Here is a 27013-nt window from a genome sequence, read left to right on the forward strand (position 1 = left end):
ATGTCACCTTCTTTGAGGACTCTCCATTCTTCTCATCCTCTGAATCTCTTCCCATTTATGAAGTATTGTCATTTCCCTGTATATCCCCCCCTTCAGATGCGCTCTCTTGTCCTCTTCAGGTTTATCATCGTCGACATCGTGTTGTTGCTCCTCCTCTCTCTTCAGCTGAGGTACCTAATGACTCACCTCCTGTCCCACCGATTTCTCCTACCCCGGCCCTATCATCTACTGACCATTTGCCTATTGCTCTTCGGAAAGGTAATCGATCTACTCGTAATCCTCATCCTATTTATAATTTTTTTAGCTACCATCGATTATCTTCATCCTATTCTGTCTTTGTCTCTACTTTATCCTCTGTTTCTCTTCCTAAGAGCACTAATGAGGCACTTTCTCATCCTGGGTGGCAACAGGCAATGGTTGATGAAATGACTGCTCTGCACTCCAATGGCACATGGGATCTTGTTTCTTTACCTCCTGGTAAATCTACAATTGGATGTCGTTGGGTCTACACTGTTAAAGTTGGTCCTGATGGTCAGGTTGATCACCTTAAGGCCCGCTTAGTTGCTAAAGGTTATACTCAGATTTATGGTTGTGACTATGGTGACACCTTCTCTCCTGTTGTCAAGATTGCTTCTGTTCGTTTATTTCTCTCCATGGCAACTATGTGTCATTGGCCTCTTTATCAGTTGGATATTAAGAATGTTTTCCTTCATGGTGAACTTCTCGAGGAAGTGTATATGGAGCAACCACCTGGTTTTGTTGCTCAGGGGGAGTCTGGTTTAGTGTGCAAGTTACGCCGCTCTCTATATGGCTTGAAACAGTCTCCTCGAGCATGGTTTGGGCGTTTTAGTTCAATTGTTCAAGAGTTTGGAATGCTTCGGAGTGAAGCAAATCACTCAGTTTTCTATCATCATAACTCTTCGAGCCAGTGCATCTATTTGGTAGTTTATGTGGATGACATTGTCATTACAGGTAGTGATCAGGAGGGTATCCAAAGACTAAAGCAACACCTTTTCAACCACTTTCAAACCAAAGACTTGGGCAAACTCAAGTACTTTCTGGGACTTGAAATAGCTCAATTCAGTTCAAGTGTGGTTATGTCACAAAGGAAGTATGTCTTAGACATCTTGGAAGAAAGAGGTATGTTAGAATGTAAACCTGTTGACACTCCTATAGATCCAAATGTCAAACTTGTACCAGGACAGGGGGAGCCTCTAAGAGATCCTGGGAGATATCGACGACTTGTAGGCAAATTGAACTACCTCACCATCACTCGGCCAGACATCTCTTTTCCTGTGAGTGTGGTTAGTCAATTTCTACAGTCACCACGTGACAACCATTGGGATGCTGTGATCCGCATTCTTCGATATATTAAAGGAACACCAGGCCAAGGTATGTTGTATGAAGACAAGGGTCATACCCAAATTGTTGGTTACACAGATGCAGACTAGGCTAGTTCACCCTCAGATAGGCGTTCCACCTCGAGGTATTGTGTTTTTATTGGAGGTAACTTAATATCCTGGAAGAGTAATAAACAAGATGTAGTGGCCAGATCAAGCGCCGAAGTTGAGTATCGAGCTATGGCTTTGGCAATATGTGAACTCATATGGTTGAGGCAACTCCTTCAGGAATTGAGATTTGGAAAAGATGACAGATAAAGCTAGTCTGTGGCAATCAGGCCGCATTACCTATTGCATCCAATCCAGTCTTTCATGAAAAGACCAAGCATATTGAAGTTGACTGTCACTTCATTAGAGAGAAGATCGCATCAGGGTGTGTTGCTATAAGTTTTGTTAATTCAAATGATCAACTAGCAGACATCTTCACTAAATCTCTCAGAGGTCCTAGGATTAAATACATTTGTAACAAGCTTGGTGCATATGACATATATGCTCCAGCTTGAGGGGGAGTGTTGAATATAATGTATTTATAATGTATAATTTTTCTTTCCTTTCTTAATATAGGTCACATATATGGTAGTTAGTTCAACCTAGCCTTGTATATATATTTCTCTATTGTAAGAAGTTAATCATATGAATGAAAATTAAGTTTCTCTCTCTCTCTCTTTCAACACTCCCCTTGAGGACAAGTGTTTAACAAATATGGTGTGGTCATCATGACTTTGTTTGTAGCCAACAGTCATCATGACTTTGACAAATCTTCCAAACGAGGCCCATAGAGATTGTTTTAGCCCATATAAAGCTTTCTTCAATTTAAATATTTTTTCTCCTTTCAAATGCATATAAAAAACAAGGGGAAGATCCATATAAATTTCTACTTTGAGCTCTCCATGTAGGAACACATTTTTCACATCAAACTATTGTGAGTCCCAATCAAATTGGATAGTCATAGAGAGTAAAACTATCACAGTGTTCATTTTAACTACTGGTGTGAAAGTCTCTTGGCAATCAACCCCATATGTCTGAGCATAGCCTTTAGCAACAAACCTAGTTTTGTATCTCTTAAGACAACCATCTGCCTTGTACTTTACTATAAACACCCACATATGAATGAGAATTAAGGTTTTCTCTCTCTCTCTTTCAACAGTTATAAAACAGACATGCATCATTTCTTGTTTTTCATAAGACAATCTCAAGGGCACGTTCATCATTTGTATTATTAAATGGGACATATTTGTTACTTTTATTTTCTTAAAGAATTTAAAAAACCAGCCTACCTGGAGAATCTAGTGCCCCACATTTTCTCAGTGTCTTATTTCAAGCAGAATGAGAATCTCCACATAATAACACACCAAATGCAAGAATACGATTGGAATGGATAAACCTGATTCCCATCAATTAAGTGTACCCAAAGGCAGTTAATGTCTTCACATGTCTAGAAATAACCTCAAATCATGTAAACTTGAATCGTTCAAATCAAGGTTTTAAGTTTCAGTTGATGCTAAGATGTTCCAGGCACTTATTTCCAGTTTGATTCAGATTCAAAGTACAAGTTAAGGATCCATTACAACTCATGACATTCAGGTTTCAAGCTATGCACTTGGGATACCAAACTGTAAAGGCTAGGAATTCTACATTACCAGCATGGAAACTAGTGCAGACACAAGTTTTATTGAGGGAATAAGAAGAACAAGAACCAACATGGAGACTGGTCTAAGACACAGGACAAATGGAGGAACAAAAGAATGAAAACAGTGACCCAAGCCTTTATAAGAGTTTTGGGAGGATTAGCCAAAACTCTTTCTGGGAAAGGTCATAGGAGAATGAGGGATTAGTCTAGGGTTTCCTTTCTAACTTGTTTTATTACATCAGAAAGGATGAGGTTGGGGGTGGTAACGGGTATCAATTGATAAACGAAAATAGTAGAGTTTAAAGCCAAGATTTTGATGCCAATTAATTACTAATGAAGACCACATGGGCTTCATTCAAGCAGACCCTCTGCATTCAAGACGCAAAAGTTCTTTTACATGAGCCCCAGCAAGATCTTCTTGTACAATCACCTCAGTATTCCAATTTTCTTGACATCTATATTCCACCACATTTGACTTTGATTTTCCTTTGATGTTTTTTTGCTCCTGTTCATTACCAATTTCTGGGTTTTCTGAAGTATAAATTTCAACTTTCCTCATTGTTGTGTTGATTTTGTCATTTTTCTTCCTATTCTTTAGGAAAAGGCAACAATTGAGCAAACATAGACCAGTCAAGATTTGTTTCGGCAGAGTAACACAAGTGTTGGAAAATCTGCCAGTTGGAAATTCTGCCAACTTGGGTGGCAGATTATTGAATATTTTTCCAGCCCATATCAACTGTAACAATTTTATAGTTGTACATAGAATCTCCTAGGATTTTTTCCTTTCTTAGCATTCTTCACTTATTTTATTTATCTTTGATAGCATAATCATAGACATTATTTCCTAGGCTATTTTTATACAATTATTCTGTACATATTCATATTTAATCCTATACAACAAACGCAGCAGAAAGCATTTCCACAGAGGCTTCTAGATCTGAATGAAGACAAAAGGCAAGCATGATATTAACAATATCTCTGCATTTCTTCCCCCTGGAGTTTCTTCCTCTCACAGTCAAAATATTATATTAGAATATCTGATCACATCTGGAATATGCTTGTGCGGCTAATATTTAAGCTATTTATGAATTTTGAGAAGAAACAAGACAGTTCTACCAATCATTAAAAAAAATATGCATACCAAAACCAAAAGAAATCATGTTAAACACAGAGTCAATATATATATAACCACCAGAACAATATGAAAGAGAAAGGAAGAAAACCAACGAGATAACTCTGGAGTCAAGATTGCCATATTTTCCTTGGAAATAACTAGTTTGAAATCGTGTAAATGCTACTCCAACTTTTAAATCTATCTCTTGCCGAGCATCTACAGCCCTAGCCTCATCCTCATTTGGCTCAACAAGGTTGTCCATGGCCTTCAAAATGTCTTTCTCGGTAACAGAAGAAAACCGTGCACGATATACTCTTCTTCTAGCCTCATTTCCATGAAAACCAGTGCACTCAACAACTGAGGAAAAAAGGAAAGAGAATCTTAGGCAATGAACAATGATTCGGGTGATAATGAAAAAGAGAATTGGTTCAGTTCTCTCCTCAATGATAGATTGATCAAATTCTATCGAGTCTATAGATTGATCAAATTCCATCGAGTCTAACTCATAATATTCATTTATCAAAAACGACTTTGATTATAAAATGATTCAAAAAACCAGCAAGAAACACTGAAATATGCTTCAATAAAATAAACATACAGATTATTTGAATCTGGAGCAATCAATATCCTCAAGCGCATAAACAATTTGACCTGATATCTTTAGTAAAACCAGTGAGAAGATGGAACATATGCTAAATTCCATCAAAACGAAAGAAAATACAATTACACTAGTGGAATTATTATGTCTATGGACTAACCCTTAGTCCATGAGGCATACACTCGAAGAGAAAGAGTTCTATTCTCTTTTTTAGTATTTTTTAAGTGCTTAATTCTTGAACAGGACAGAAAAATGAGTAGTTTGAGTCATAATCTTTACTTGAAAATCTCTCAATGAAAATTAAAAAAACCTTAGAAGCCTGAAACTGATATCACATTCCTAATGCAAGTTTGGTCAACAAACTCAAGATCCATCTCAACATCAGACCAGTTATGGTATAGCAGAACAGAGCTGAGGGAGTTCTCAGATGGTCAACTACATGCATGGTATATCAGAAAGTATGTACTCTACCGAAAGTCTCTCAAAGCATCCTACTAGACCATCATGCCCATAAAAAAACTAACCACCTAGATTTAGAAATTTACTTTTAGCAAGAACTCTTGCTAAATATGATCAAGATTTAGGACTCTCATTTTTAGCAGGTTTCATGATGATACTCAACATTGGGATCTTTTTAATTTTAACAAGATTTTTTATTCATAAAGTTCCTTTTTTTTTCTTTCAATAGAGGATTTATCTCCCTGGTTAGCAGCCACATAATTTTTTATATGTAATTCTTTGTATAATAGTCCTGAAGTCTTCTTTTAATCAGTGTTGGTCTCTTGAAATAACTCCCTTCCCTTTACTTTTTGGTCAGGTTCTGCATTTAGAAAGGATATTTCATCTTTCTATATACATGAAATTTCAATTCAATGAGTTGGTTGTTTATGATCCCAAAAAAAAAAACTTTTTTTTTTAAATAGGAAAAATAAGTCCAAACATATTAAAGAAGGGAACAGAAATGCACACAAAGAAGTAACCTCATCAATGGCATTAAGTTAGACAAGGTGTAGTTATCCAATATTCATGAAGTCGATTGCCTGTATTCAGATCCTGGGATTTGTAGGCCCAGCTTTTAGGTGTCTTTCAAGGAAGAAGTGTTGTGAGTTGGATATTGAAAAAGCCTATGATCATGTTGACTAGGAATTCTTACTTCCAATTATGGAGAGAACGAACTTTGGGAAAAAAATTGGCGAAGATGGATCGATTCTTGTATATAGCAGGTGGTTTTATCGAAGGTTTTAAGGAGGGGGAAGAGGTAGAGTGAGGGATGGGATTTCACAGTTATTTTTGCAAATGATTCACTCTTTTTTTGTGATGTTTATCAAAATTGTTGTTTGTGAGGACAATTTGTTTTGCTTTGAACCGATCCTTGGCCTTAAAGTTAATTTTGAGTGAAGGCTAGTTTGTTAGAAGAGGCAATTTTTGCCCAAAGGTAGAATGCATACTTTTAAGCAAAAGCACAGAAATTTTTCCCAATTAACTTTAATTGTGAGAAATTATAATTTGGTTAAATGATCAACTATTTGTTTGATAAAATAAGAAGACCTAATGGGAAAAAAATGGCTAAGATGGATCAAATTTTGTATATAGAGGGTGGTTTTATCTAAGGTTTTAAGATGGGGGGAGAGGTAGAGTGGGGGATGGGATTTCACAGTTATTTTTGCAAACGATTCACTGTTGTTTTGATGTTTATCAAAAAATTTGTTTGTGAGGTAGGTTTTGTTTTGCTTTGAACCAATACTTGGCCTTAAAGTTAATTTTGAGTTAAGGTTAATTTGTTAGAAGAGGCAATTTTTGTCCAAAGGTGGAAGGCATACTTTAATCAAAAGCATGTAGTAAAATTTCCCAATTAACTTTAATTGTGAGAAAGTGTAATTTGTTTGAATGGTCAACTGTTTGTTTAAATAAAATAACAAGACCTAGGAATCAGACAGCTTTCAGATCTTAATAAACCTGGAGTGGGAAAATGGTTTTTGAGGGATTAAAAAAGGGATATTCAATGAAGAAGAGTCATCCAAAGAAAATTTAGAGTGGTGGAATGGGGTTGGGTCTTGAAAGAATGTAAGCAAGGGTATGGCATTACTCTATGGAAGGCTATTCAAAATGATTGTGATGGACAACAACGTGGAACACACCTTTTGAAGACTTACGAAAGGAAAGGGAAAACTATTCAACAAAAAATAGATTAGTAAGTTCAGCATTTCACAATTTTAGTTGCAAGTTTTCTTAATTTAATTATAATTAGTTTTAATAATTTCTTTTTTTAGTCAAATTTGTATTCATTTTAGTGTCTAGTATGATAAAATAAATGAGTCATTTTCTAGTAAGAAATAAAGTTCTAGTCGTATTAGGAAAAAAAGTTATATGACTCCATATGAACCTATGTAGTACTTCAATTTTATTCATATAAATTTTTAAGAATTCAGTAGCCATCTAGCTGCTTAGGTGTGATTGTGTTTCTTCTTAAGTACAATTGCTTAGGAAGCCCTAGGTGTAAATGCCTAGGAACCTTGTGGTTTCCAATTGTCTATTTTCCTTTTCCTTTGTCTTCTTTGAACTCTCATCTCATTATACAACAAAAAAAAAAAATCTTCTGTACTGCTAGAATTTCTGCGGTCCTGCATCAGATTTGGAATCAAAGCCTGTAGACCAGTATGCAACTAGAAGCAACTGGAGTTTTAGCCCATGTGTTGTAGCAACTTTCCTCATACCTAAAAAGCATGATAGTTGGCATATGTATTTTGATCGTTGTGCGATAAACAAGATTACAGTCATATTTTTATTTTTTTTGATAGGAAGATTACAGTCATATGCAAGTTACTAATACATCAGCTCGATGATATGTTGAAGAATGGTTGTCACAAAGTTAGAATGAGACCGGGGAATGAATGGAAAATAAACTTCAAGCTGAAGGAATAGTCTTTATGAGTAGTTTGGTCATGCTATTTGCTCTTTCTGATTGTACTTGGATTACCTCCAATGAATTTCTACTCTCAATCATGAACTTTATGAGAGGTATCACTTGTTTTACCCTTTGAAGAGTTTCCCCAAGCCAAGGAGAGATGATAGAGAAGAACATGGAAAGCACTCTTTAAAGACTTTTTAAAGAAAAAGAAAAAATATATATATTCAACCAAAGTAGGCTAATACTTTCAGCATTTCATAATTTTAGTCAGAGGATTTCAAAAAAAAAAAAAAATAGAATTGGTTTTAGATGCTTTTTTTAATTTTATTAGAATTGATTTTGGTAGTTTATTTTTTTAGTAGATTTTTTATTTGTTCGAGTATATAATCTGTGGTTTATTATTTTCAGTCAACTTTTTATTTGTTTTAGTACATAATTCAATTATAAAAGGAGACATACGCCTACTAGGAAATAGCCTTACAAGGAGTTTAGTAAACCAACTTAATTACTTAAGTCATTAAATATATTATATATGTTTGATAAAATGACTAAACAATATTACATAAAGTTAAAAGCAACTTAGAGTAATAGGTTATAAGAAATCACTTTTTCTGAATTCAAAAAAATTCTGTGCCCTCACTGGTCAAAACCTTCAATTTTTTGTCAACTTTCCACCATAACCATCATCTCTTCCTCTCTCATGTCTCTCTTGATGCTCATTGTTTGATGTTACTAAGAATAAATATTCCAAAAAATTTAAGTGATTAAGTATTAAGTTTTTTGTTTTACCAAATGTTATTTTAGCCATATTAGGATTAGGATTTTCATGAATCTATATAAAACTACATAGTATTTTAATTTTATTAATATAAATTTTTGAGAATTTAGTATCTATCTAACTTCTTAAAGGTGTGAGTTTAGAAAACCCTAGCTGTGATGGCCTAGAAGCCCTGGTGTGATTGTCAAGGATCTATCTTATCATTTTTTCTTCCTCTTCTTTAGTCTTCATTAATCTCTCATCTGAAAATACAACAAATAAAAACCTTCTATGCTGATAAAACTTTCAAGGCCCTAACATCAGATTGGAAGCTTTTCAAGCTTTTACAAGCATAAGTGTCAGTGATAGATCTTAGACAAGGTTTTGATTTGATCCTTGGTGTGGGAATCACCTGTAGAAGGAATCTTTTCCAATTTCGTTTGGTATTTCCTCTTGCTGTAGCTGATTCTTGGGAGGGGGATGGTGATTAGGGTTTGTTGGTCCCCTTGTTTTAGAAGAAATTTTCTATATCAGGAGTTGGGAACAGTACAAGATTTTATTCAGAGCATTCAGTCTCTGGTGATAAGAGGTGCTCATGTTACAAGGTTGGAATGGAGACTAACTAGAAATAGCATTTTTTGAATGAAATCTTTCTACAATTTTTTTCGTCAAAGGGAGCAGGATTCATTTCCTACAAGGAAGTTTGGGTTCCATTGGTCCCATCTACAGTCAATTTCTTCACCTAGGAAGCTACTTGGGAGAAATCCCTAGTTCAGTTCAGCTTAAGAGGTGGGTTTGACTGTTAGCGAGCTGGTGTTTCCTTTACAAGCAGAATAAGGAATCAGCTAACCACATCTGCATTCATTGTAGGGTGGTGAATAGTATATTGTTATCAGTGCTCTCCCTTTCTGGTGTGTTGTAGGTGTTACCCTGAGCAATCAAGGAGTTTTCAGGTTGGCAAAGAAAATTTGTGGGAAAGCACAAGAAGAGGTAGTGGAGGATTGTTCCTACTTCTTGTTTTAGTCCATTTGGAGAGAGTGAGAAAAGATGTTTTGAAGGTGAGGGATTTGGAAGTGACACTGAAAAATCTCTTTATAAATATTTTGTCATCATGGCTTAATTTGGTGTCAAATTGTAAATTTCAACCTTTTCTGGATTTAATCAACCGTTTAGGTGGGGAGCTAAGGTGTTCTTGGTGCCTTAGGCACTCATTGTATACTTCCTGTTCACATAGGGTGAATCCCCCTTTCGTTAGACACTTTTTAATGTAACTCATTATTTCTTGCAATAAAAATAAGAAAAGACAAAAGAGAACAGTCTAAAATGCCCCAACAAATTTTTGTTCATAGATTGTTAGCCTTAAAGAAAATGAAATATTCATGTGATTTTTTTTTTTCTTTTTTTTCCTGATCAGAAACAACTATTTCATTGCATTGAAGAAAGATGAGAAATAAAGAAAAATGCAAGTCAAGGTTTGATTTCAATGCAATAAATTAGAGAATGTTCTATTTAACCCTTTCACTTGTACATGTAAAACTTCCAAGGCATTTCAAAATGACAAAACAAAACACACACAAGAACAAGCACAGAAAAAAAAAATAAAAACAACAAAAAACACGTCATTGAAAATGTTCAGGGATGTGTGTACCTCCCCTCTAGCCAAGAGGAGGGGGTAGAGAGAGAGAGCATCAAATCTACATACATTATTTGGTGGATATGGGAGAACATATAAGTTAAATAAGCGGGAGTATATCGCTTTTGGGACTTCTTAAGCTTGGGAATGTAAAGCTCCAATTATATAAGTGATGGGCATAAAATTTTAGCACTACTTTATGCATGATGTGTCCACATATCTAAACCTAATATCTGGATCCTTTGTGGTTGAGTTCCCTTATCATAAAATTTGGAGATTACATGACTTGGACACCTAGCACCCGCACCACAACCTATGTAAAGCAAACAATAACATATACCATCATCACATATACCCATAACTAAATCTCTCTAAAGTATACAAACATCAAACATCAACAATATTGATTCCTAGAATCCTAGTAAATTACCACTGCACATGCTATAACAACTAATACCATAAAAATCCAAATTGGAGATATCAAACATTACCAAGTAAGAAATTTAAATTGCACTAGAGAATACTGTATTTTAAGGAACTTCAGTCAAGATAAACAGAAAGGGTACCTTCAAAACATATATTTTCTCCTTCACGATCACAATCCAACCATAGAACCAAATGACCACAATCACGAGCTTCTTGACTCAAATGCCTACGTATATGAGCCTTAAATCCAGCAGAAAAATCAGAAAATATTTTTATAAAAAAAAAAATTAAAATTAAAATCATCATAACAAAGGTAATATACACAATCAATGCATAAGACATCAACAGACAATTTTTTACTGTTTACCTAATTAAACACAATGCCACATGCTGGTTTGAGATTTGGGAATTATATAACATACTAGAAAAAATAATACAGAAGAGTTCATGAAAGCATTTAAACTTATAAAACTCTTTTTAGATGAAGAAGAAACATAGGCAGTTTAGAAGAAAAGTAGAGAAATTTTTGCTTTTCAAAAACCAACCTAGTGAAAATTCAGCACAGAACTTTTAAGCCCAAGCATCAGGCTAGTAGAATGTAGAATAGCATAATCATGGTTTAGGTATTAAAGCAAGAACCAAACTGAGAATCTCATTTAGTGTTAGGTTCCCATAAATATGTCAAGACTCAAAACAAAACAAATGTTCTGCAAAACTGACAGACTGTTATAAAGCCTGAAGAACGAACCAGGCACATGTATTCTTCAAAGACAAATAACCTGTGATAAACTGGATTCTTCAAACTTCCCCTAACATAACCATGGCGACACCACATGACACAAGGGGTTGGGATCCTCATCAGATAGTCCTAGTTGGCTTCAATTATGACTACTTTGATTTGTAATTGATTTCTCTCTTTTTTTTTTGGTCTTTCTTAATTATCCTTAATAGGTGCTACCACATTGTAAGTAATAAATTTTCTGGCTTTTTATGAAGATATTCAAGAATAAGAGAGAAAAAGAAAGAACACTTTTATCAATTTTTTGATTGATTTCTAAATAATTTCATTAAAATAGTTTGTGGATAATTTATAATAAGAACATTTAGGGAAAAGAGAGGGAAAAAGGGGGACTTTTTCAGTAATAACATGCTTTTGCTTCCCATTGGTTCTTTTTTTTTTTTTTAAACCATGCCATATCCAAGTACCTATATTTTGTTGTTAAAAGTCCATTTAGCCTTGTCCCTAAACATCCAAGGAGCAGACACATAGTCACACCCAACAATCATACCTAAACCCATGTAACATGGGAAATAACAGAGGAAAAAACATGGATAACCCCTTCCATTTGAAACAATATTTCTTTATTCTTGAAAAAGCATAGCAATTCAGCCTATAAAAAAGGTATTTACAAATTCCCACCCCTACTTGAATGTGATTGTTTCCTAGGTGTAATTTGCTAGAAAGCTTGGTGTGATTGCCAAGGATTTGTCTTCTCTTGTCTTTTCTTTTCTTTTGTCTTCTTTAACATCCCATATCACTACACAACAAAGAAAAGACTTACATAGCACTAGAACTTTTAAAATATAGCATCAAATTTAATACTAGAGCCAAAAAAATAGGACCACGGCAACTAAAAGTAGATCAAGGTCTAGGAGAAGTTGATAGATCGACAACATTTATATTATAATGGAGAAGGGTGACGCTTTAGAAATCCAAATTCAAGAACAATTTTTTTATAAGTAAATAACAATTGTATTATCAATCATAGCAAGCATGGGAAAGCATACACGATATATATAAGGAAGCCAAAAGGCGCAAAAAACATAAAAAACAGCAATCAAGCCCTACTTAGAGCCTAACCAATCCACAAAGTTTAATACAGAAAAGGAATAATCCCCTACAAACACTAATCCATTCTAAAAAGATTTTTTTTTTTTTTTTGATAGAGAAATGGAATTATATTAAACGGAAAGAGGAAGCACCAAAACAGTGCCCTCTAAGTATACAAGGAGTATACAAAAGCAGCCCAAAGGCTCAAAACCAAGGGGGGAGGAAAGAAACAAAACACTTCACCTTCCCTTACTTAGAGCCTAGCCAATCAAAAAAGCTAACAAGAGAAGAAGGGCTCAAAACTATAAACACCCTAACCCAAGACCAAAGATTACATACAAAAGAATATTTCAGTCTTTAAAGCGAAAGCTCCTCATTCCCAAAAACTAACAAATTCCTTTCCTTCCAAATTGACCAAAAAATAAATAAGGGGGTCATTTGCCAAGCCTTTTTACAGGTTTTCCCCACAAACGCTCCATGCCACCCAAGGAGAGTTTCCTTCTAAAAAGATTTACAAGAATGAATGTTTAATTGCTTGGTCCACTCACAATTCCAAAATCTCTCCTATTCCTCCTCTAAATGGTCCAAAACAAACACCATGAAGCAACCTCCCAAGCCTTTTTTCTCTTCTTTCCTACAAAGGACCCGTGTCATCTCAAAAGGGCACTTCTAATTGAAGAATGCATCACCCATTGAACACCTAAAAAACCATAAATCAACTGCCACAAAAAGACTACTTTTGAGCAATGAAGGAGGATATGATCAATTGTTTCTTTTTCTTTTCACATGTAACATCTGTTTAGAATCTTTCAACCCTTACATATGAGCTAATCCAAAGCTAGTATCCTAACCTAAGTCAGCTTCCCAAGCAAAGAAGCTAACCCTCGATGGCAACCAAGAATTCCAGACTATGTCAAACAAAACACCCACCCCCTCTCCCATATGACAAAGAGGAAAAGGACTTAACTGAAAAAATGTCATTCCTCATGTTCAACCAAACAAAATTATCTTCAGTGATCATACTACTGGACTGCTCTTATAATCTTCCAAAAAATACTTCTACCTCTAATTCCCGATCATGCAGCTATCTCAAAAACTTAGGGCTCTAGCTACCCCACTCCTATACATCAATTTCCCATTCATTTTGTGTAGAGGCCATAGAGTAGAGCTCAAATAAAATCTCCCTCCAAGGAGTGCCCCTACACCACCTGTCCTTCCAAAATTTCACCCTATTCTCGTAACCCATCTTGAAACCTATTCTACCGTTGAAAACCTCCCATCCACCCTTGCTTGCCTTCCACACACCCACTCCATAGCCCTCCCTCACTTCTCTAGAACACCAATCACCCGTTTGCTCATACTTCCCTCCAATCACCCTTTTCTAAAGAGGATTCCTTTCACTCACAAATCACCAACACCATTTCCCAAGAAGAGCTTATTAATGGTGGATAAGTTTTTGCTACCCAAACCCCCTTTCCACTTGTCCATGCAACTATGGATCAATTCACTAGATGCTACTTATGCTCCAAAGCCTCTCCTCCTTCTAGAAAAACTCTTTGAATCTTTTCCAATCTAGCACCTATCCTCTTTGAAACAACAAAAAGAGGCATGAAGAAAATCAACAAGCTGAACAAAGTTTTTTTTTATTAGAGTTTGCCTTCCTCTTTTTGATAAGTAACCAAACTTTGTGCTCTCAATTTGCTGGTCTTTATAGAGTTATTTTTGTGAAAAACCTCACTGTCTCAAATGTCCTTAGCAATTCCATTCCACTGTCTTGGAATTTTAATTTTCGTCGTAATCTTACTGATACAGAAATTGATCTCCTTCAGAGAATCATATCCTCCCTTAGTTCAATGTTTTTCTCTCCTTCTTTGGCAGATTCAAGAGCTTGGTCTTTGCCATCATCAGGCTTGTTTTCAATGAAATCTTTTTTCTTGGCCTTGTCAAAAGTCTCAAATCCTATCTTGTTCCTTCCGGCCAAGTTTTTGTGGAGTTCAATAGCCCCCTCAAAGGTTAAGGCCCTCGCTTGGTTAGTAGTACATGGGAAGGTAAACACCAATGACAAGTTGCAATTGAGAAGACCCTACAAATCCCTCTGTCCTCAATGGTGCATTCTTTGCAAAGGAAATGGAGAATCGATCGACCACCTTTTTCTTCATTGTCCTATTACCATTGGACTCTGACACAAGCTGTTCAATCTAGCAGGGTTGGCTTCGATCCCTCCAAGGAGTATTGTGGACATGATGGTTATTGCTTTTAAAGGTTAGGGGAATTCATTAAGAGGCAAGACACTTTGGCAAATCACTTGCCTCACTTTGTTATGAATGGTGTGGCAAGAGAGAAACAATAGGATTTTTGAGGATAAGGGGAGAACAGAAGAGATGTTATGGGACTTACTTCTTTTCTATTCCTCTCTTTGGGCCTCTTGTACTGCAATTTATAGCAGAGTTCCTCTTAGTGTTTTACAACTCAACTGAACTACGGTTTGCCTTTCAAAAGTTTGAGAGTGTTGGGGTTTTTATTTGTATTTAGTTTTCTAAAGTTGGGTGTTTTCTCTTTTGTTCAGTTTTTGTTTTTGTGGAAAGGACCTCTCATCCTTCTCTTGTTTCTTCTCTTTCTCTTGTATCTCTTCCTTCTCTTGTATCTTTTCTTCTCTTAATATATTTTTCTTCATTTCTGATCAAAAAAAAAAAATATATATATATATATATATATATATATATATATATATATATATATATATATATATATATATATATATATATATATATATTCCATAAAGCAATCCCTTTCTAAAATCTTTCCTCCACCACACTAGTCCAACTAGCTGTGAGTGGTTCTTTCAGGTAGGAAGCAGGTCGGGCCCTACAGGTGAGCATCTCCTGCAACGCAAGCCGCATTGTTTGCCACCACCCAACAAGCAAAAGATTCGAGAATCCAGGCTGAAAATACCTTGTAGTCGCTAGATCTTCTGTTGCGAAAGCAAAAGGTTCGCGATCTTGGTTTGCAGTGAGGGCGAGGGCTCTCTCTCTCTATCAGTAATGACGACGGTGGATCTTCACTGATGCAAGGAGATTGAGGGTGATGGCGTGACTTTAGTGGGACGACAGCAATGCAAGGTAGAAACGAGGGTTGCAACGCTATTTCAATGGCATGACAGTGGTGTGAGGGCGACAGCTTGATGGCGACGATTTCTTTGGCCCTACGTTCGCTTCCTGTTTGTTTTAATGGCTTGACTCAGATAAAAGGAAATTTTGTGGTCGACAATGAAGGACGATTATAGTCTTCAACTCGAACTTTGAAGTCAACAATGAAGGTCAACTCCAATCTTCAACTTGCAATGAAAGCCGAAAAAGAAAATCTTCTCTTCCCAGATTGACAAGCCTAAGGCTTTGATACCATGTAGAAGAAAAGATATGGAAGGAATGAAATGTATAAAATTATTTTCCTTAATTTTTTACCTATACAAGGACTCATATATATACAAAAATCCTAGCACCTAAATAAAGAACTTTTCTAACTCAATTACAACAAATCCCTTTGATCACCGGATTACCTAATTCTTTTTTAAAAAATCACAACTTCCCTAATTTCATTCTTCCTTAAATCATTACAACACTAAAGATTCAGCCACTAATACTTCCAAACTAGCAACTAATGGCTACAAAGACAACGGAGCATGTGTTGAGGATAATGTAGAGCAAAGGGGGGGTTGGTTTAGATCCACCTCCAACAAGTGATGTTAGGGCAAGACATCATCTTAAATGTCACAACCCACTCTCTTGGATATGACGAATGATGCGAGGGAATTAAATTGGATTGAGAGGCATGATCAACACATGGCTAGTGATATTACAAATAAGGTACCCATAAAAGTACTAGATTTTGCTAGAAAAATTAATGCACCAAGCCTATTTAGATTGCTTAGCCACCTTGGAAAGGTACTTTGGTTGGTCTGACATGTCAAATGAAAAGGGGGTTCAATTTGCTATATGAAATTTATTGGACAAGCTCAAATTTCACGAACAAGTGTGGAGACCAATCATAGAATTTTAGGACAACCACTAATTGTTTATTGGGACAACCTTTTTTGAAGAAAAAAAAAAGTTACAAAAAAAATACCTACCTTTTTTTAAATAAGTTTGATGAAATGAAAATTCGATGTAAGGGAGTTGAAGATACACAAAAAAACTATTCCCCAATTTTAAACTGGAATGAGAGCTGAAAATCAATGGCAAATGGTAACATATCATTAGAGATGTTGATAAAGCGTCCAATTCACTTTGAAGGATGAAAAGAATCTGAAACAGCCGCTAACTAGAAGGTTTTCTTCCCAAGCCAGGGGGACAACAACAAAAAATATAATAAAATGGGAAAGTATCAAGAACAACCAGAGGTTATAGAGGGTCTTGCAGATATTATCATTGGATATTATCTTGTGAAAGCTTAGCTCCTAGTAAAGAAGCTAATAGGTTGGTCAAGTGAGGAAGCCAATAACTTTCTTTAACCAAACGTTTATAATACAATCCCAAAGTAACAAACATAATGGTAGAACCAAACATTCATAACACAATCCCTAAGTAACAAACATAAATGGTAATGATTTTGATAGTCCTACAAAACCTTTGCATTTAACTATATATATAATGTGCCTTTTTAACTATCAAAATGGACACTGAACCATCTAAAAGATTCTGCCTACCAATGTCGTTAGACTTATTAGTTATTACACTAAAGAACATCAATATCTTGTTAGTGAGGTACAAATTTTTTTTCTCATGGTAGCATTTTACATGTCAAGGACTTCAAAAATAAAAGAAGAAATAGAGAGAAGGAAGGAATAGATAGAAAAGAACAAGAAAGCCACACCTTTGGGTTTGATTCTGCCTTAAGAATTGGAGCTTGGAAAAGATCCAGAGGATCTGTAACCGTCCAGTCTTGATATTTTGCAGGAAAATCTACACTAGATTTGGATGTAGAAAGGAAAAAAAATATATATTTAGAAATCTAAACCAATAAGTTATTGAGGTGAAGCATGCAATGAACCAACTATTTTACCAGATGAAAACTAGCATTTCAACTTAAAACTAGCAGAATATAAGCAGTTATCCAAACGTAATTACTTAAATCCAAGTATTATGTCACATTAATAATGACTGTGGCAGCATTAAGATTTTACAAAAGAACTCATTTTCGTACTAAACTGCAAGACTGAATCATCACTGACAGCCATAGATATCACATATAGAATAGCTTAGATTAGACAAAATAAAAAGTATAACAGATAAATAAATAAGGACATACGCGGTGGAGAAGTGTGTGTTGAGAGAGAGAGAGAGGAGGGGGGGGGGGGGGAGATTCTGCAACTTTATGTGCCAGCAACACATGAACAGGCCCATACTAATATTGTTAAACTAGCTGCACCAGCCAGTGTCTGAGTTTAGATTTCAAATGTAGTATAAGTACCAGTATTTCAGCTGTTTTCTCATCTAACAAATAAAGCCACTACAAAGAAAACGTTTTCCATTTTAAATAGAGGTTTGAAGACCAGTTTGAAAGAGTATTCTACTCAACCATTTTAGCTTTACCCTACAAATAAAGTCTTTTCCATCACTTTAGAAGAGTAGTTCTTTTTTTTCTTTTCTTTTCTTTTTGATAGATAAAAGAGCAGTTGTATTAAAAGCACCTATGGAGGTGCAAAGGAGTATACACAATGCATACACAAAGCCAATAAGACCAAAAAGTAAGGTGAGGGAAACACAAAAAAAGGGTGACCACGCCTTACTTAGAACCTAAACACTCCACCAGGATCAAGATGGACAAGGAGTAGACACCCTAACCCAATCCACTTATATAGGACCATCAAAGATACGATTGCAAAAGGAAAAGGACTCTGCATTCCAAAATATCAATCCATTTTTTAATCTACATTTATCTCTCATTCCATGTTTCATACAGAAGCAAGAATAGTTCAAGTTCAAGCATTTATTACATTTTTAAAAATGGAAATTGTCAATGAGAACAACTGATAACCAAATTCAAATTCAAATTCAAAATATGCCACATTTTTTAAAATAAAAATATCTTTAAAAGCTTAATAAAATTCTTTAAACAACTTTTAAGTGGCTACAGATATTTAACATTTTTTATTTTAAGGCCAAATTTAGATTTAGATTAGGTGCATAGAACAAGTTAAGGATAAATATTTATCTTGAACAAAGATGGACCAAATACAATACAACACAAATGCCACCTCTACAAAAAACTATTTTATATAAAAAGGGGAAATAAGGAGCAACAGAGGATGGAAGAGAAAATATAAATCAACCACCAAGGGACTCCAAAAAGACTAGACCCCCTTTTTTGATGGGTTAACCCTTTTTTTTTCTTTTTTTCTTTTTCTATTTCTATCCCCACTGTGACTCAAAACTAGAACCTCCCACAAACCCACCCCAACCCTTAAACTACTGCTACTACTACTACTACTGCTAATAATAATAATAAGGTAAAACAAAAGTAAAAAATAAAAATAAATAAATAACTCTAGTCATGAAGCTCCTCACTAAGCTAACAACCCACAGTTTGGATGGCCAACACCATGGAAAGAACTAGTATTTTGTAAATGCATGCATCCCACCTCCAAGCAGGCAAGAATCGTTCTTCCTTAAGATGCCAAGAGATAACCATTATCAAATTCCCTCCCACTCAAAGGTTATGTATCCCCAAAGAGAGGAGGGGCTTCCAGGAAATTGAAAACCTAGCCTGCTACATACTACTATCGAAAACCTCTTCAATCTACCATAATCATAACAACAGGAAGGCCAAGCAAATGGTTTCTTTTGTAGGGGATTTTTTACCCCCTTTAGTTATACATTGTTGCTATATTTTGTACATGTTCTTGTTTTATCCCTTTTGTAAGGCATTTCCTCTTTATTTGATCAGCCTTTGTATTTTTGGAACAATTTCCCGTCCTTCATTTGTACTTAAAATTCATATCATTGAGTGATTTGTTTCTGAAGTTTACCCCATTCCCCACCCTCCTCCCTAAGAGATGTAAGGAAGGAACAGGTTCCTACAAAATAGCAATCCTCTCTGACCATGTAACCAACAAAGTAGCAAAAATAAACCCCACCAAATATCTCTACCTTTTGGACTACACTGAAATCTTAAAAACAATAAGCATTAAATTTGCAACACCCATGGGGAGAGCCTTAGACAAACCCACCAACCAAAATAGATTATTTCATAACCCCAAGGCCTAGGATAATGTAGAAAATATGATCCACTTGTTCCTCACTCTCAAAGAAAAAGGCATAACACTTGAGCAAAGAGCTAGAAAGGCCCTCCTTTCTGTGGCAAATTGTTTGCATTAACCCTTTTACATACCACAAACCATATGAAATCTCAAAATTTTTTATAGAACTGGATTTCCAGCTAAAAATTTTCCTGATGAAAGGCAAGAATGCAAAATAAAAAATAAAAAATAAAATAAAATAAATACGATGATGAAAGGAAACCAAAGAAAAACAAAGTCCAAACCCTTTAACCAGGAAGGAACAAAGAGAGATATCCATTATGCAAAAAGAGTAACAAAGAGGACAGGTCATATGATAAGATTGGGTTTCATCAAGGAATTTTGACTCGAGGGTTTCCCAAGACGAATAGGATTCCTTGTTAGGGTCTTTGAGGGTCATCCATTTCTTTCATAATTATCATATACTGTTTAGTCTGAAGGATAGATCTTTCCTCCCGGAATTTCATTATTAATAAGCATATGTTTCTCATTTGAAAAAATAAAAATGAAAATTAAAAACTATGAGCTAATTAGGCCACATAGAAGCTAGTTAGAAGGCAAAGGTTACGAAGAAGAATTTCTTCATTATTAATATGTTCTCATATGAAAAAAGGAAAAGAAAAGAAAAAAAGAAAAAAAAAATAGAAAGCAACAACTATGAGCTAATGAGGCAACAGAAAAGCCAGTTATGAAGGCAAAGGTGAAGAAGAAAAAGAAGAAAGATGAAGACATTAATAACTACAGTATTTGGCACAATGTTTGCAATTAGCTTGGCTTCTCACTCGTGAACAATGCAGTTAGACCATCGCACACCATGGACACCCAAGAACTGGGTAGAAACTAAGGAACTGATGATAAATAGGTTGTGCATCATTTGAAAGAAAAACTTTTGAGAGCAGGGAATGAGATGGCAGTGGAAGTATAAGGTTGAAATTAACAGAACACGTTATTGGATCTCCAATCACACCAAAGTTGGAGAGATGGAATCAGATGGCTGGTACATCATCAACTGCACAAAATTACCTATGAGGATGGCCTATACAGCCAAAAGGGGGGAAAATTTATGCATGTGAACCTCAACAAAGCAAAGGAGGAAGATTCATGCATATGATACAAATTTCCCCGATGGTGAAAATACGTTCAATAGTGATACCAAAGAGGCAAACTACAGTGAATGGGTGAGTTCAACGTTTCTTCTCCACATGTTTCACTCAACAAGTGAGGAGACCTTGAACATTGCAAATAGGGTGGTGAGACAAAAAGGGGAAAGGGACCTTTGGACCACTAAACAAAGCTATCCAACAGTAGTGGTGGAATATGCAAATGATGAAGTTCATCTTGGACCATAAGCGAGAGCAACTATATGCAGGAAGCCTAATTGAAATTTGAAGCAGTCTTAGGGTGATATGGATTGCCCATATTGGCCCCCACACCAAGTAAAGGACCTTCCCACAATGGAATATCCAACAAACTGGACTCCTCTATGAACTCAAAGAAACCTTCCATTGCTTAAAAAGTCATGTGACAATTAGGCCTCATTTGGTTTGTGGAATTGAGGAGTGGGAATGGGTGTTGTATTCCCATCCAAACCATTCCTTTTCTTGGGAATGAATCTATCCCCACTAGGGAACTATAACCCACAAAATGTGGGTTTTGAAAAACTAAAGGAGATGATGGGTTTTTAAAACCCACTATGATTCTCATCTTTAATAATAATACAAACTACCATCTGTACCCTTCTTTTCATTTTTCATAAGATTTTACTAACAAATATATCACATTTCAATCTTATTAAAAAACATGAAGAAGCCTATGTACTCTAGAGAAGCAGACGTCCTAAAGGAATGAAATGCCCAAAAGCTTTGAAAACCTAGGTTCAAAAGGAATCTAGGTCAGATCTATAAATTCACTTTTGAAAACTGGAAGGATTTCTTCTTCCCTTTCTTTGGTATTTTTTTATTTTATTATGAAGAAAGTAGGGGCCTCAAAGCTAAAGCATGTAGTTTACAGGTGCACAAGTGTCAATGCCCTAGTACACAATGGCTTTCTCTGAAAGGGGCTTGCTTCTCCATGCAGAGCTTGCTGCTTTTCATTTTGATAGGAGCAGGTTCTTGTTGCTCGTCAAAGCAATAGCTTGTTGCTCACTCACTGTCTACAGAACAAGTCTTCACTTCCCACCTGATCCCTATCTTTAATCTTAAGTAAAGTGAAGTCAAATCAATGAAGTGAACAGCCCAACCTCTTTGTCTGAAGCTTAACAAAGAAGCTTCTACTTGTTGAATTCCCTGATTCCAAAACACAACAAAAACTTGTAACTATAGTATAGGAAAAAGCTTCTCTTTGGTAGCAATCATAGGGGGTTCAGAAAGGATCTAATTCTAGATAGAATAAAACTATACAGGGGTAGGGACTGAAAGCAGGTTTCATCTCATATCTGGAAATTCAATCATACTATTCCACTTTAGCTAAGCTAATGATAAAACAAGATCTGGATTTGTCTTTAGATGATGATGATTATGATGTCCACTCCTGGATCAATGCGCTTAATGAAAGGGAGCTCTCTAGATACAAAAAAAAAAAAGTTTCTCTCATAACTAAGCAACATCCTTTAAGTAAGGGTGCACCATACCATCGACAAAAAAATAGGTACATTGATCCTTCAATAGGAAAGTACCCTTACTGTTAGTTTAACAAGTTGAGAGACCATGTGCCACATAAGAGGAAGGAAAGAAAAGAAGTTTACCAAGACTCAATTGCAATTGATAAATAAATATCATCCCAGTGACCTTGTGGGATATTTGACTGGAAAAGAACATGAAGGCCTTCAAGGAAAGGAAGAGAACAGTGAGAAATATGTGTTTCTTCACTTTCATTTGGATGGTAGTTAACAAGGAGTTCTAAGGAGTTCTGCTCAGCATCATTTTACGCACTAGAGTTCAGTCTATCTCCAAATTAGGAGAGCGGTGGACATGCAAGCTGAACAAATCCCTCCTATTGACATTACAAAACTTAATTTCAATAATGTTCCTTGGGTCATCCAAATGAATATTGAAGGACCCAGTCATAACCATTAAAGTAAGATTATTCAAGTCTTGAAGAAACAAGGGTTTATCTTAGCTATTGAAGCAAAAAAAAAATTGTTTCACTTACTCACGGGTCTCAAAGTTGCAAGAGAAGTAGAATAATCAATTTACTAGTTGAGGGAGAGAAGAAAGATTCCACCACAGTTTTGCCTTAGGTGACTTGAGAGTCCTAGAGGATCAGGGAGATATAACCATTGGATACTCAAGATTGTGGATTTGAGTAGGGGTGCAACCATGCTTGTGGAAGCCTAGATCACCTAATGAGGAAGTCAATAAAGCTAGCCAAAGGATTCATTTATTTTGTATCCCCTTAAGTTTTGGTATTTGCTCTTAGGGGTGAAAGCCAAAGGCTTTCTACGGAGAGGTATTTTGCTTATACTTTTATACATTGTATATTTGATTTCCTTTTTGAAGGATCTCTGATCCTTCTTGGTTGTGTACAAACCTTACTTTTTTTTGATACTATACCAGCATAGTTTCTATCAAATAAATAAATTTAAGAAAATGTATCCTATTACATGTCACAAGTGCATGCAATGCTGCAATATAAACACAAAAAATTGAGCAACTAATCTAAAGAGGAAATTACATATGAACAAGCACAACAATATAGCATCTAAACATGTTCCTCAACAACTTAAGAGAGAAGGAAACCTGAAAACATGCCCGATAACTGATGTCACCTTATATTGTGCATTAGATCCACGAAAGGTTCCATTAAATTCATGGACTTCTGTACTACTACCACCCCGCCTGGTAGACATCTATAGCATGAGGAATACAGGACAAGTATTGTTAAATTTCATTCTTAAAAGGACATCAATTCAAAAAATACCAAAATTAGAACAAAGAAAGCATCTAGATGTAGTTCATTGAGTACTAACCTAAAATTGACAATAAAAAGAAAAAGTAAAAAAATAAAAAATAAAAACCATGCATGTAAAACAAAATTCAAATATAAAAATGTAAGTGATAGTGTCAAGATGAGCCAACAGAGTGCTTTACAATGATATCATGGTTCATAATAAGAAAGAACACCACAATATGGAGAAGCAACAAATGAAACCTTAGAAACTTGAATATGAACTACTGCTACATGAGTACTTCAATATACAAAAAGGTTTAAGGCTAAAAAAGTGCAAAAACCACCTGAAATCAAGGATTCAGACCTGCTCAGTCAAAATTCAAGTAAAAGGCAATTGAAAATTTTCAAATAATGCCATAAATTGTCTATGAATCTCATGTTTCAAGCGTCTTATCTGAAATACTTGATAGTCATGTTTATTCCAGTAACCTTAACTTCTTCATCTACACCTTCATAAAGGCAACAAAATTGACCAACATTTGCGGAAACACATAGAACAAAACAATTATTGTCAAATAAAGCTTTAAAAAAGAAAAGAAAAGAGAATCAGTTTTTTATGGGAAACAAAGATTTTATTACTTGTAAAAGCAAGAGATATGAGATAAAGGATAAGTTATCTTTATAGGACTGACTAGCAAAAACAGAAGAACAAGCTAAAAGGAAAGCAAAGATAATTGAGGAAGAAGCAACCCTTCCCAACCCCATCATAGAAATCTATACTATTCAAATGATAAAATCAAACCTGAAAGTTACAACGGAAACAACTTGCTTTCAGCTAGGAAATCTGATTTTTTTTTAGTTGGCATAATCATGCAATGGAACTCCATAAACAGATTCACCATTATCCAATATCTCACACATTTAATTAGTGTGGCACAAAGTGCCCCTGCACCCATTTGATTACCACAACGGAATTAATAGGAAAGTCAATGGTTGTTGTATATAGCAATTTAAAGTAGGAAGTCAAAATTAAAATTCCCATGATTTTAGGACAGATTTCTAGGAGTTGATTTGTTTCCTTCTTTATCATATAGCCACCCATAATATGTACAGTTTTTCCTCAAATCAATATACTATTTTTCTCATATAAGCCTACATGACATCAGAACTTTAGGTTTTTGTTCTCAATAATAGCTCGGGCTCAAGAAGTTCCACAACTGCTGGTGTTTTTCTGTCAGCAAAGAAGAACCACCTTAATTTGAAGAATGACCCTGAATTCTTTCATATTCAATCATGTGAGAAAGTTCTAAGGGAAAAGACCAATTGGATGTAAACGGGTATTCACTATGAAGTACAAAGCTAATGGGATCTTAGAAAGATACAAAGCTAAATTAGTACCTAAAGGGAATACTCAAACTTATGGAGTTGATTACAAAGAAACCTTTGCACTAGTGGCAAAGATGAAAAATGTTCAAGTCTTGTTATCTTTGCTACTGACCTTGGCCTATGTTTGCAGCAATTTGACGTAAAAATGTCTTCTTACATGGTGATTTGGAAGATGAAGTCTATATGGAGGCCCCACGAGGATTTGATGGGAACTTCAACAGTGATTCTCTGTGTAGATTAAAGAAGACGTTATATGGGCTTAGGCAATCTCCTAGGACATGGTTTGGGAGATTTGCTAAAATCATGTTGAGGATGAAGTACCAACAAAGTCAGGGAGATCACTTCTGGAAAGGGCATTCCGTTTAAGAGGAATATGGAGCTAAATTTGGAAGTGTACACTAATATAGACTAGACAAGGTCAATTCTAGACCAAAGATCTACCTCAGATTATTGCACATTCCTAGGAGGCAACCTAGTTACTTGGAGAAGCAAAAAGCATGTGGCCAAGTCAAGCACAAAGGCAAAATTCAAGGCTATGGCTTAAGGAATATGTGAACTTCTTTGGTTAGAAATCATTCTTGATGATCTCAAGATTAAATGGAAAGGAACAATGAAGTTAAAACTGTGTCAACAAGCCGGCTATTAACATTCCTCATAATCCCATCCAACATGATCGACCAAAACATGTGGAGATTGATAGAAACTTCATCAAATAGAAGTTGGACAGTGGCCTAATTTGAACTTTCTATGTTTCAACAAAAAGACAATTGACGGACATTCTGACTAAGGGACTTTCAAGTTGGATTTTTCAGATGATTACTAACAAGTTGGGAATTGAAAACATCTATTCACTAGTTTAAGAGGGAGTGTTAACTAATCAGCCTTTATGACCCTTATTTAATAGGGAGATGATGATTGATATTCAATCTCTTGATAGGAAAGTCATTGATTGTTGTATATAGCAATTTAAATTAGAAAGTCAGAATTAGAATTTTCATGACTTTTGGAATAGATTCAAGAGTTAATTTGTAATCCTTGTTCATTGTATAGTTGCCTATAAGATGTATAGTTTTTCCTCGAATCAATACACGATTATTCTCACATAGGCATAGTTTTAAAAGGCTCAAGGCGTACCAAGGCGCAAAGTAGTCCTGGAGCCTGAAGCACAAGGCGCACCTAAGGTTCGGGCTTTAGTGAAGTGAGGCGCACCCTAATTTACATATATATTTTTATATAATATAATCAAATTTAACAATCATTTGTTTGTCCTAAACACATAAATTATCAAATATCATCCAAAACTTCAATTTAATCAACATGATGAGGTCCCGGAAGGTACATGACTAATTTTCCTCTATTTTTTTCCTATTTTTCTTCATCTTCTTCACTTCCCCACTACACGGCTGAGGCTAAGGCATGATTGGGAGTGGTGTCGAGTTCAAAAATACCAGAAAAAGGGGGTTGGAAGGGAAACAGGGCCAAAACGGCGTCGTTTTGGCCTGTTTTTTTTTTTAAAGGAACAGGCTCCAAAACAACACCATTTGGCCCCTTTTAAAAAAAAAAAAAAGGAACAAGCTCCAAAACAACGTTGTTTTAGCATGTTCCTTTTAAAATAAAAAGGGCGTCGCGCCTTGCCTACTTTCCTGAAGGGGAATCGCCTGCCTTCAGGCAAGGCCCCGAAAGGTGGAGTCACGCCGCCCCGAGCCTAGGCGCACCTTTCACAACTATGCACATAGGCCTACACAAAGCAATTTGTTCAGCCTGCTAAAACCTTTGGAAGAGCTAGAATCTCAACTTCTAAAGCAAAACCTTTACCAATTGCATTTGGTAAGACTAAGATCATATTCCCCAATTATCTTCAAGAGTAGTTTCCCGAAATAAAAACCATCAAAACAAAAATTGCAAAAAGTTGGAAAGAAGGTTCCAAAAGTTAGATATGCTATTCCTACTTTGTGAGCAAACTTCATTTTGAAACAACCATGATAAATTTAGTGATACCCTTTCAAAATCTTTGGTGATCAAGATCCACAAGGACGTGAGTGAAAAAAAATTCTCTTCCATGTATCATCAAGAGAGGCATAATTGTCTTCAAAATTCTAGCATTCCGTATCATCAACATGTTCATGATACATTTTAACTCGAGCAATT

The 27013-nt window shown here is 35.5% G+C and overlaps 1 protein-coding gene across 4 annotated transcripts in view; it reads right to left on the reverse strand.

Moving 5' to 3' along the window:
- LOC100260076 (DNA topoisomerase 3-beta) overlaps nucleotides 1-27013 on the reverse strand; it is a 71568-nt gene that overhangs the window by 38126 nt on the left and 6429 nt on the right. The window contains exons 3-6 of one of the 4 annotated variants that reach the window (XM_010652099.3): nucleotides 23329-23438; nucleotides 17167-17260; nucleotides 10607-10706; nucleotides 4258-4501 (exon numbers count right to left, since the gene is read on the reverse strand). In XM_010652099.3, the coding sequence (XP_010650401.1) occupies nucleotides 4258-4501; nucleotides 10607-10706; nucleotides 17167-17260; nucleotides 23329-23438 (548 nt within the window). Of the gene's footprint in view, nucleotides 1-4257; nucleotides 4502-10606; nucleotides 10707-17166; nucleotides 17261-23328; nucleotides 23439-27013 lie in introns of those variants that run through there. The other 3 variants (XM_059737020.1, XM_010652100.3, XM_059737019.1) reach the window with 3 other exon arrangements.

The sequence above is a fragment of the Vitis vinifera genome, chromosome 5 (genome assembly GCF_030704535.1).
Source record: "Vitis vinifera cultivar Pinot Noir 40024 chromosome 5, ASM3070453v1".
NCBI lineage: Eukaryota > Viridiplantae > Streptophyta > Magnoliopsida > Vitales > Vitaceae > Vitis > Vitis vinifera.